At 42.5% G+C, this 12335-nt stretch overlaps 1 protein-coding gene across 2 annotated transcripts in view; it reads left to right on the forward strand.

Moving 5' to 3' along the window:
• DSE (dermatan sulfate epimerase) overlaps positions 1 to 12335 on the forward strand; it is a 44164-nt gene that overhangs the window by 16268 nt on the left and 15561 nt on the right. The window contains exon 2 of one of the 2 annotated variants that reach the window (XM_066610961.1): positions 5892 to 6360. In XM_066610961.1, the coding sequence (XP_066467058.1) occupies positions 5945 to 6360 (416 nt within the window). In that variant the 5' untranslated portion in view covers positions 5892 to 5944. Of the gene's footprint in view, positions 1 to 5891; positions 6361 to 12335 lie in introns of those variants that run through there. The other variant, XM_066610969.1, reaches the window with a different exon arrangement.

Consider the following 12335-nt stretch of genomic DNA (forward strand, 5'->3'; position numbering starts at 1 on the left):
ACTCCTGAAATCAGAGGACAGGATTCATATTATTTAAGCAAGTGGCATTGTTCAGTGTGATCAAAAGATGTGATCTTTAACAAGTCATCTTAAGTGACTTACTGTGGACCATAAGGGGTAAAATTTGATAGAAATGAAAAGGATGTGGGAAATCATTTTAACACAAAGGCTTATTGAGAGTTGTTTGAGCAGAACATTTTGTAAAAGCCTGATAAGGAGAGCCAGGCAGTATAATTATTCTGAAGATAAGCAATAAATAGGCCTGCACTGTGTAGCCCATTCTGGCAGAACTTAACTCAGTTCCCTGTGCTTTGTGCATGTTTCTGGGTGGCTTTTCCCCAGCCATGGAATAGCATCACATGATTATTTCATTTGGGAAGAGCACATCAGTTGTTTTCAGCAACCTTTTTCTCAGTAGGGTGTGTCACTGTTACTACTGTCATCTTCAAAATGTGTGTTGGGCCTCAGGAAAGAACAATCCATGGCCAGGAAATGACTTGAAAAAGGGAAGTTGTCTCATTAGCTGTTCATCATCATCAATCAAGATATGCAGAAATTGGGTAGGAGGAAGAATTGCAAAAGGCACTCTGCCCTTTCTCATAATAGAGTTGTCTGGGAAGGGGCTCTAGCATACCCTTTGTTATTCATCCTTGAGCCGGATGTCTGTATTCCTTGACAACAAAAACCAATGAGATAACTAGTTTATCAGTGATTTTTCCCTTGTTCCAACCCTCAGGCCATCTCTTTTGCCTAACTTTCTCTGTCACCAGATTCCACCTAAATGTGAATTACACAAATGGAATTGTCCAGGGTTGCTTTGTCATCATAAAAGTGACAGTGGCTCAGTGAGTTCTCTATCTTGGCCTAGGACATGTCCAGCTTATACTGATGGTTGCAAAAATATATGTTCTTTGATCTTTTATAACGCCAGATCTGGCTTTGTCTTATGTTATGGCAGGTGTGATGGATGGTAGGGGGATAGGCAAGATACTAGACGAGGCTGGTAAAGCCAGCAGACAGATATTGCAAGGGAAAGGTCAGGTGTATTCTGCATTCATATCTTTTCCTATTCAAGGTCACTTTCTGAATGCAACCTTGGTACTAGCCTATAGGATAGTTTTCAGAAATTCTGTCCTAACAATTTTTTATTGCTGTGAAAAATCTGCTCACAGCTGATAAATAACACAAATGTTTAGGCTATTATTTGCTGTGGAAGAAAACATTCTGATGATATTTGTCAAAAACAACTGTGGCAGGATACTGTATTGGGATGGAAGAGGAAACAGATTCATGAAATATTGTAGGCTAAATAGTAATGTAGAGCACTGTTCTTCAACCTTGGGGTCAGTACCCCAATAGGGTCACATTTGTGGGTTTGCAGTCTGCAGAGTAGTAATCTGGGAGTCAGAAGTAGAGTTGGTAGACCCCCTTCCCCGGCCAGTGGTTCTTATGGAGCAAGTGAGCACAAGATAAAGCTTCTTGTGCTGCCACCAGCACTCAGGTGCCTTCATCTTTGTCTGGACTTGCCCGGTATTATCCTGCATGCTGCTTGGCTTCATCTTTGTTTGGCTTCATCTTTGTCTGGACTTGCCCGGCATTACCCTGCATGCTGCAGGCTTGGCCATACCGCGGCCCCGAACACAGTGAGTGGAACCAGCCATCAGCCTGAACAATGCAGGGGCGGGGGTGGGCAGTTTGGGTCCCAAGAGATCAACGGTGGATCCCCTTCTCATACTTTCATTATTTGGGTTACGGCATGAGAAAGGTTGAAGACCACTGATGTAGAGTGTTCCTGAAAGCCCAGTTGCACAACATATTTTCATTCCATTATTCATTTACATTATGAGAAATTATGACGACTGTCTTGTTATAACCAGTGGGGAGAAATTCAGGCAACCTGATGGTAGCTGCCACATGTGGTCTAGGAATGGCACCAGCAAGGAAGCACAAACTGAATTGGTGATAGGCAGGCCACATCTGCTGCTTGACTGCTTTCTTAGAAGCAATTGCTGCTTGCTCCTTGAACATTTTAAAAAGCCAGTGGGAGGTTTGGTGAGTAGAGCTGCTTAAAGCAAAATATAGTGTGCATGTGAGTGACACTTGTTTGCTCTTTTAAGTTGTAATGTAGGAGAACATGTAACATAAGAGAACTTTGGGGTATCCATCAGCAGCATCAATACTCTCCTGGCTTTTACAGTGCTTTTCTGTGGATAGCTATTCAGAAGCAAGTCCCACTGTGTTCAGTGGGGTATACTCCAGGAAAGTGTATGTAGGATTGCAACCTTGGTTATATAAGCTTAGTTTATGAAAATAAAAATGCTGGATTTTTTCTTCTCTATTTTATTCATCTGGCCTTAGATTGAGCTTTAACAGTTTTCTCCTGACTGTATGGAATGCAAAAAACAAACAAAACAAAACACACACACACACAAATAAAAAGAGGCATTGTTGTTCTGATTTTATAAGGGCTAGATGACCAGGTATTAGGGTATTTTCATCCTGGACTATTGTCAAATGCATCCTGGTCAAATGTGTCCTGATCATTGGTGTCCCGAGACGTTTGCCTCTGGGTTTGTTTTTTTTGCTTGTGTTTTTATATATGTAAAATTTGAATGCCACTTTGAATGCCCACGGGGGAGAAAGCAGGATATAAATAAATATGGTCCTGTCACTAGATGACCAGGTATATTCATGAAGCTGCCTGACCTTAACGTCATTATCCTTTTCAGCAGTCAGCATCTATAGACAGAGTAGAAAGTCTTGTACTGCATGCATGTTTTAATTGTATGTTTGGTGCATTGACAGTGTGTGGCTGTTCAGTCAAGTTGACTCTGTGGTTCACCACTGAACTCCTTTTCTGGTTCTTGAAATGGAGAGTAACCAGAAATTCCTATTTTGTTCCAAAAGTATTGAGGGTAGAAAAACTTCTTGTGTTGCCTCTCTGTGTTCTTGTTTCAGGAGAAGTCTTGATTTACAGAATACGTACAGGAAGGGCCTTGCTGCTGATCATGAAGGTGGCAAAATGTAGAAAACTGCTTATGTGAAGGGAAGCTAACTTTGTATCTTTATTTTTTTTGTCAGAATGTCTTTGTAATGTATCCTCCTGAAAAAATTATGGTTATCTTTTCTAAAATTAGAAAATGTTTCTTCAAGTGAGATTTTTTATCCCCAAGTGTGTTATAGAAATGTGAAAATTTATGGCTTTAAAAAGGGACTGTAAAGAAAGTTGACATTGTACATGTAATTTACTACATGCTACTCTGTTCAATATTATTTCTTTCTTTGGAGAAGGATGCTTGTAATATGTTTCTATATTGTGAAATGATGATTTGTTAGCACCTCTGACAGCTGGTGCTGGAGAGCAGGATATAAATTTCTGTATTCTTTGGAGTTCACACTTGTGAGATACCCTAAATCAGTGGTTCTCACATGTTTAGCACTGGGACCCACTTTTTAGAATGAGACTCTGTCGGGACCCATGACCAGAAGTGAAATCTTCAAGCAGGAAAATTTTTAGAAATCCTTCCCACACTTACCCAGGAGTAAGTTCCATTGACTATCATTGTTGAAAGCATATACATAGTAGCCTGTTAAAAGTACAGATCTGTGACATGTCCCCAAATGCAGTCACATACCACTGTAGCATCAAGTCTAATATATTAAAAATAAAATATTGAAATGAGTGGGGACCCACCTGAAATAGGCTCGCGACCCACCTAGTGTGTCCCGACCCACAGTTTGAGAAACAGTGCCCTCAATAATATCCCAATAATTGAAAATGCTCCAATTTCTCAAAATGCATGCCAGTAATTATCATATTGAACAATATATCTTACATAGAGATTCTACATCCACCCGTAGTACAGTAAAACCTCCTATAATGTGGGAGATGTGTTACTGGAAAAGCGGGGGGGGGGGGCTGTGTGAAACAGCACTGTAGAAGGCATGAGTAAAGATAAGGTAGGAAACTGATACCAAGTGTTCCTGCGTTTCCCATTAGCTACAGTGGCTGTCAATGACTCTGGGCTAAAGAGCTGTAACAAATCAATGCTGAAGAAAGCAGATTTATGGGAGGTGTTACTGATTCAGCATTTATATAGCAGTTTCTGAGTGTGAAAAGTGCTGCACAGGAACTCTGTAAAGTTAGTTCTGTTTTTAGATTTCTCCCTCAAGCCATCACCTCTATACCAAAACATTAATCTATTGATCTAATTTTTGGCCTCCCACTTTGGAAGACTTGATCTCTGTATGTGGTTTTTGTTTATTTTAGCTTCTTGCATGCTGCTCCCCCCTTCTGAATCTTATGAGACAGTTTTTCCTCAGGAAAAATATCATTGTGCATTAGGTTTGGATGTCGTTTTTTTGCCCTCTGCCTACTTCTGCGTTTTAATAATTGGAAACTACTGTTTGTTATTTACATAAATTCAGCTCTGTTGGGCTGACTTTCTCTAACCTTTCCCCTCCTGAGAATTTCAGGAATTTGACTTTCCTCTGGGGGGATTCTGAACTGCTTTCTCTAAGACCTGGGGCAAGACGGTTAGTAATTTGGAGGGGAAAAAAGAAGTCACGACTATGCTTAAAAGTTGTGGTTTTTTTCCCCTTTTTTTAGAGTTTGCCACTTTCAACGCTCCTAAAACGAGGTGTGTCATTGGGAAAATCTAAGCTTTATTTAACATTCAGCTTTTTAAGTGGCAGGCTGTAAATCTTCTCATGCAAAATGGAAAAGTTCTTTCAACTATTAGGAAAAAGCACACATGCCCTAAAGGCCAGTTATTTCAAATACATTTCCAGGATTCTACTCGGCTCCTTAATTTTTAGCCCCGCCTCTGAATGAAGACGTGTCACAACTGGAGACTTTATACAAAGCTTTAAATGACCCCAGGACAAGCTTCCAGCATTCCAGCTCCTTCACTCTACACAGCTGTGAACAGCAGCCGATCCAGCAAACGCAGTCTCTTTGGCTGACTTTAACAATCAGTCTCGCAAGTCTTCCCTCCCCTTTTTTAAGCAGCAAGAAATGTTTTGCTTAGACTGTCCTAATTATTTTGATTGTTGAAAAGTTAAGAGGCTTTCATAAGCCCAGTATTTAGTTGTGCCTAATTAGTTAAAGCTTTCTCTATATTAGAACTTCCATCATTGCTCCTCAGTTCACAATACTTTGTTTCTGAGAAAGAACATGTACAGATTTTGTCGTATACCCAGGTTACCTGCAAAGGGCAGATAAGACTGAAGCTACGAGTGCCTCTGGGTTCACCATGGATGTCTTCAGCCCACAGCACCATGGAACTATGTAGGGAGATGTTGTGGTCCCTTTCTCTCTCTGATTATGTGGTGGGTATGTGTGGGGTTGTTTGGTTCCTTCTGTGCATGCATAATGAAGGGTATCTTGTATGCATAAATGTGATTGTTGGGTGGCAGATGGAGTTTCCAGAGTTACTTTCAGAGTGCCTGTGGTGTTGCTGCAGATATAGTTCTGTAGTAGCAGTTGTTATTTTGTTGTCTCTTGCTGGTTGAACGAGCTATGACTATGTATCATGAGCTCTAACCATGGCATAGTGGTTGACTGGTGTACTGGGACAATAGATCTGAATTGGGTTTCTGGAATCATCTTGTAGGTACAAAGAGAGGCATCTGAGACTTGGTTTGATCATATCAAGTGCTGAATTAGGCATTGCAAATATCCAAGTGTTCATTTTTTAAAAGGCTCTAATTTTCATTTTTGGGGAAGCACTTCTATAAATGCATTGTCAGTATTTGAAGACTCAAATGATAGAAGAATCTGTATAATTATGAATTGGGTTTTTAATTCACTACACATCCCATCAATTGTCCTGAGCATTGATCTGTTGACTTGAACTTAAGCACTTTTTACTCTTGTCTTTCCGTTGTAGGCTCCTTCAAAGATGGTTTGGTTGCTATTGAGACCTGGAGCTCTGATGCCACAATGAGGACTCACACACGGGGGGCTCCCAGTGTGTTTTTCATACATGTGGCTTGCTTCGCTCTAGTCTCCAGCACCGACAACAATCCAAGCACAGTAGTTCCTTTTGTTAATGCCAACTACGACAGCTACCCCATGCTCTACTTTTCCAGAGAAGAGATGCAGGATTTGCGACTCAAGGCAGCTACTACGCATCAACACATTGCAGCTCGGTTGGCTGAGGCGGTACACACTATGCTGTCCAATCCTCTGGACTACCTTCCTCCCTGGGACCCCAAAGAGTTCAGTGCTCGGTGGAATGAAATTTATGGCAACAACCTGGGCGCCCTGGCAATGTTCTCCTTACTCTATCCAGACAACATAGAAGCTATCAACCTGGCCAAGGATTACATGGAAAGAATGGCGGCTCAGCCTAGTTGGTAGATTTTTGTCTTTATTTTTACTGCACAAAATCCTGTTCTTGGCTTAAAATGAGTAATGTATTCAAAGTATATGCAAGTAAATAGAGAAGAACGTTTTAATTTGTTTGCAAAGAGCAACTAGTTTTCACTTAAGGGCGCAATCCAAACTGTGCCCTATTGCGGCCCAAGTCCCTTGGCAGTTATGCTGGATCCCAACCCCTGTTCCCGGGGAGAACGGAGTGGCTTCAAGCCGCTCCGCTCTCCTTGGACTTGTGCCACCTCAGGAGGTGGCGCATGTCTGAAGAGACCCATAGGCGCCAGCAGGGGTAAGGGGTAGAGTTTCCCCTTGCCTCTGGCTAAGCCACTTCTGGCCACAATCCTGCGCTGGATACAGCACAAGCCTCCTGGCTTGCCTGTTCCAGCGCAAGTTAGGATTGCGCCCTAAAACACATTATCACTTGTATTTAGGAACTATCCTTGTGGGTCCTTCAGCAGGTGACAATTTAAGGCATTTCCAGACAATTCTAACTGTAAGGTTTTGGAAAGCAGTTCAGTCTTGCAACCCAGCTCTGCATGGAAATGCAGCCTGCACTGCTTTCTGTTCAGCTTTATTAAGTGTGGGATTGTTCTACAGAGAAAGATTCCTGCCTTTTCATTGACTTGTAACTTCCTGTGCTCCTAGTTATGTAGTGCAGGACACAGCTGCAAGAGGAAGTGTCCAATGAAAGCACAGGAAGAGCATTCAGAAAAATGCTCCTAAATTTTCGTTGCATATTTCCCGTGCTTGCTGTTGTGTATTGCAGCATTAGCAACCAATGAAGAACACAGGAAACAACTGGTCTGGATAAACTCATGTTCAGTGTATTCCACTGTGCTTGTGTTTTGAACTTATAAAAATGCCCTAATCTAATTGTATGTTTCTAGATTTTCCTTAGGACTCAGTCCTAACAAGAACTCTCCCTGCTGAGGTAGCTGTGCCAGAGAAGCGCATGCTACAGTTGTGGAGGTCTCCTCAAGGTAAGGGAATTTTTGTTCCCTTATCCTGGGGCAAGTTCCACTACCCCAACGGCACTCCTTGGATCTGTGCCAGTTCTTTTGCTGCTGCAAATCCGAGGTGAGTAAAGGAGGTGGAAGAGGAGAGGGAACAGAGTTAGGATCTGATACAGTCCAGTGCTGCTGAAATCTTCCCCCAGGACTCATGATCCCTGGGGAGCATTTCCCCCTTGGAGCCCAAAAAAATCAAAATGATTTTGCAGTGCCTGAGAGCAGAGATGTTCCTCCTTGCCCCATACCGTCCCAAGCCAGCTGGAAGAATTAGGGTGAGTGGAAGGGTTTCATCTCTTCTTTTGTCTCTGCCATGGGTATTTCTGGCCAGTCATGCAAAAAGCGAGTGCTTTACTGTGCCTTGACTGAGCTTAAACTTGTCTCACCTGGCTCCCAGGCTGTGCTTTTGTGCAGTGAGTCACTGGTACCATGCTTTGCCGGAATGCTGCTAAGGCTCCCTTGTGACTCATTCCAGTTACTCCCCTGGCAGTGGAGTTCCCAACAGGTTCCCCCATGGGGACTTGAACCCTTGGCATGGAGGGGCTTGTGTACCTTCTTCATGCTCCAAGAGCCCTTTCACCATGGTTCTGATTATCAAAGTTCCTCATTGAGGGTCCAGAGAGGTATAGCCCCATGCCATGCACCTTTTCATTGGAGATGTAGTTTTATGACAGGGTCTCTAGCGCTGGGGCTGGTGTGCTGTGATTGGTTACCAAATGTAATCTGTATCTTATGCTCCAATGAAAAAAGTGGGCAGGGTAGGGGGTTGTCAGGCGGTACAATTTTCTGCTTTCTCACTTCTCCATTGTTACTTATGGTGTTATGCCTACCTACACCAGCTCTGTTATTGGGGGGGCGATGTTGGGAGGGGGGGCGATGTTGGGAGGGGGTGAATCTGTTATCTGAAGAGAGATTGGGGTGTGGCATACATCAGCTCCTCTTCCGTCCCACATCACTCACCAATCTCCTCCTTGTTTTGACCTCTCCTCTAGTGGAGTTGAGGTGGCGTCTGAGTCACATTGTCATGGCATTTTTCTGACATTGCAGTGGCATCTGTGGCTTCGTTCGTTGGTGAGCTGGCCTCTGCACTGTCAGGGCTGTTGTTGCACTGATGTATGTGGAGATACATTGGCAGAATGGCTGTAGTTTCATGTGAGCAGAGTAGAGATGCTACTCAGTCAAGTTTATCCACAAAACTGTAGCTTTTGTGAAGGAAAAATTTTGCAGAGGAAAATACATGTGCAGTTGATGACACAGAGTAGCCCACCATGTGTTAACTGATTTGTAGACATGGCTGGAGGAATCGTGCTGTATTCTTGTTATGTTTTTTAAAAAAAATTCCTACCCTGATCTTCATACAATATCAAGAGCTAAACAAGGTCAGTGTAAAAAAATTAATCAGTAGCTGCAAGTTGCAGAACTAGATGAAGCTGTTTGTGCAAGGCTTTCAGTGAGTGGAAACCTATGGAAAACGTGGGATTGATCAAGTGGGAGGCATTAGCCTACGGTAGTGACCAAGGGTTAAATTTGTTCTGGAATTTAGCAGCGGGAACCTCTCAACTTGCCTGCCATCTGATTGCAGCTATTTCCCAAGCTGAAACAACCTGTAACAAAATCATGCCCCATCCAACATCCAGTCATTAGGCCTCTTCAAGGCTAGTATTGTAAGTGTGAAAGTAGCCTTTGTTTTCTTTTGCCTTGTCTGGCTGAATCATCTGTGCTTTAAAGAATGTTTTGTTTCCTGCACTTTGGAATGTCACTTGAAATTCTATCTTGTGCTTTTTTCTTGCTTTTGCAATTGATTTTTTTTTTTGTAATTGTTGAGCTCAGTATATACTTTCACACTAAGTGGCTCCTTGGCTGCCTCTTTCGGAACGTTGGTGCTTGTTTCAGACCAAATGCAATTGATCGCATTGTCTCTTGTGCTGAATGCTGCATGTGTGTATTGTTATTTGCTATGGTCTGTTGTGTTGTCCTTCCGCTATAGTGTGTGACTTTTGTAGGGGCCACAGCATGTCAGTTAATAATCCTAAGAGCACTATCACCGCCTTTGACCTGACAAAGTAACTAAAAGCAAAAGCCTTAAGGAGTTGACACTCAGGGGTTAGGCAAAGGTGGTTGGGACAAGGAAGACCTGGGAAGAATCACGAGGGCTGTTGTGTGACAATGTGCTTATGTTTTGTTTATGTTGGAGATGACATCTAAGAGACAGTGATCAGTTTTTTCCATCACTGTAGTGCAGTTGCAGTCTGGTGAGCTGCAGTGGACCTGATAACATGCGTGGGTTTTACTACTTGGCAGTAGGGGTATTGTAGGCATGTGCAATAATTGGTTACCTTCGGTGAACAGGACATTTGAGCTCCACCTTCTAATCTGTCAGGCTACACCTCCAGACCCAGATGCTAGAATGTTTGTTTTGTTTAAATTTCAAGTGATTGGCTGCCCTAATTCTCCCAGCAATTCATGTATTGTGAGGGAGACTCAAACACCAGAGGTCCATGCAACCTGGCTAGCTGCAGCATGTGGAAGAACCTGATACCAACTTCACCATGCACCTCTGAATCCATGGAAAGGGGAGGCAGTGTGGACACAATGATGCAGGGATGTTCAACTTTCGCCCGCAGCTTTGACGTGATTGCAGTGGTAGATGTTCCACGTAGTGGTCAAAATGGGCACGGAGCATAGATAGTTGGAATTTCCTGAGTGGCAGCGCAAATGGGAAGTGGTCACAATTGGTCTTGTATTGTATGGGTCTTATGTTAGCGATGAGATCCTGCTGCTGCCTACTGAACTATATTCTAGAACAGGGCAGGAGGTCTGGCCTAGAGGGTGGAGCCTGAAGATAACATCAGGAGGTCGCCAGTTTGAGGACACCGGTAATTCCCTGAACGGCTGAGAATAGCGAGACCTTGAAGCAGCTGACAAGCCCAGCTGAGTGATTCTGGTGTGAGCAAGAAGCATCTTGGCTGCCCTCCATGTGGGAGATGGAGCTGCTTGTCAGCCTGCATGGGAGAACTGGAGGCCAGAAGTGAGACCAAACCAGGAAGATCCATTCTGAAATGTTGTTGGTTCTTGAAAGAGAGAACCTCTATGTTTGTAAAAATCCCCTTGAGGGATTTAGAAATGCTTGCCTATGTAAACCACCTTGAATAAAGTCAGAGGAGTAATCCGATGACCAGAAAGGCGGTATATAAATACTGAGTTATAATAATAATAATAATAATAATAACTTGTAACGAGAAATATGAGTGTATTCTTGATAGAAGAGTTTCTTTCTTGGGACTGAGAGAAAACGTCTTTTCTATTAATGTACTAGCACCCAAGCTGGAGTACTATTATAGAAACACTTGAAACACTTCACATCTGGCTTTCTCATAAAGTTTTATGGGCAGTTTGATTGGTTCAGCTGTGCATTTAGGTCCTCTTGACTTCGACTAAAAAGATGTTGCAGTGAAAGATGTGATCTTGAGTATAAAGGAACACCCTGTAATTTTAAGGTTCAGACTCTGCTATAAAGCTAAAGATGAAGTAGAATATTATTTCAAATTCTGTTTTTCATCACTGAATTAGGCGTGATTCCAAGACATGGGGTATTCAGTTTTAGCTTTTCAGTATATTCTTTGTCAGAGTGTATGTCTGTCTTTTAATAGAACAGGTATGGTAAAGAGATGAAACACGATTCTCTTCTATTTTTATTACAGCAGTACGATTACCAGATGAAAAAGATAAAACTTTGTTTGCCTCTATTCTTAAAATCTAGACAGAAAACCAAGGAACTTAGTTCACTCCAGTAAAATTATAGCAGTAGATGATTAATATCAGGAGCCACAATTGCCTTCAGAATTGTTTTCTTTAAAATTAAATAAAATCCAATAAAGACAGCAAAAAGGGAAGACAGTCTTATGTAAATTGAGCTGTCTGTTTTGGACAATATCTGATGTTTGGCGCTTCCACAATTGTGCCTGAAGCTGGCAGACAAGGTAACTCTTTTCTGTGATGAGCCCATCAGTGTGGAATTCACTTTGTACAGATGTGGTTGGATTCTTTGCTCCTCCCTACTCATCGTGAGTGCCTGAAGACCTCTTGTTTTCTTCTTAAGGGGCATGTAGGGTGTGCAGCACAGTCCTAAGAATGTTTGCTCTCAAGTAAATTCCACTGAATTCAATGTGATTTGCTCCCTAGTGCATCCGCTTAGGATCGCTGCCTAGAACTTTCAAATATATCTATGAAGCTGCCTTGTACTACTGCTACTAGCAACAGAAGGCCTGCCTCCATATCCGCGAATAAAATTATCCACAGTTCAAAAATCCCCCCTTTGCCCCCATCACACAAATTGCTTATCAGATTGCATCCTTCCAGTCACTCTTCTTAGACTCCTGGTTCTTTGCTGGCTGCAAAATGGAAGAAGGAAGCAGCAGAAACACTCACAGGAAGCATGGCAGAGGGCTGAAAATAATGTGACGCTGAACTCTTTGAACTCTATGATAAGCATCATGTTCTTTTCAGCCCTCTGCCTCAGCAGAAAGACCTGTTGGCACAATGGGGGAATTTTTTTGAACATTTTTGTAGTGTCCCCTTTTATCTGTGGTTTCTGCAGTCACAGCGGGTTGGAGAATATATCCCCCCAGATACAGAGGGTACACGTGTTCCTATAAAAATAATGGTGGTTGTTATAATTATAAGTATGATGATTATTCAGAATGCTAGCTCTAGCTAGACCCATTCACTGACAGGCAGTGGCTGTCCAAGGGTTCAGATGAGAAAACGTTCCCAGTCCTACCTGGAGATACCAGAGACTGAACTTGGGACCTCCTGCATAGCATGTATCTCTTTCCTTACTCTTGGAAGAAAGCCTGTTTAAAAATTTTTGAAGTCATTTGTGTAGCTCCTATGTAAACAACCTTTAACACAAACTGCATTTTATTATGTGATACTAGTAGGGAATGGGA

This window comes from Tiliqua scincoides, chromosome 1 (genome assembly GCF_035046505.1).
Source record: "Tiliqua scincoides isolate rTilSci1 chromosome 1, rTilSci1.hap2, whole genome shotgun sequence".
Taxonomy (NCBI): domain Eukaryota; kingdom Metazoa; phylum Chordata; class Lepidosauria; order Squamata; family Scincidae; genus Tiliqua; species Tiliqua scincoides.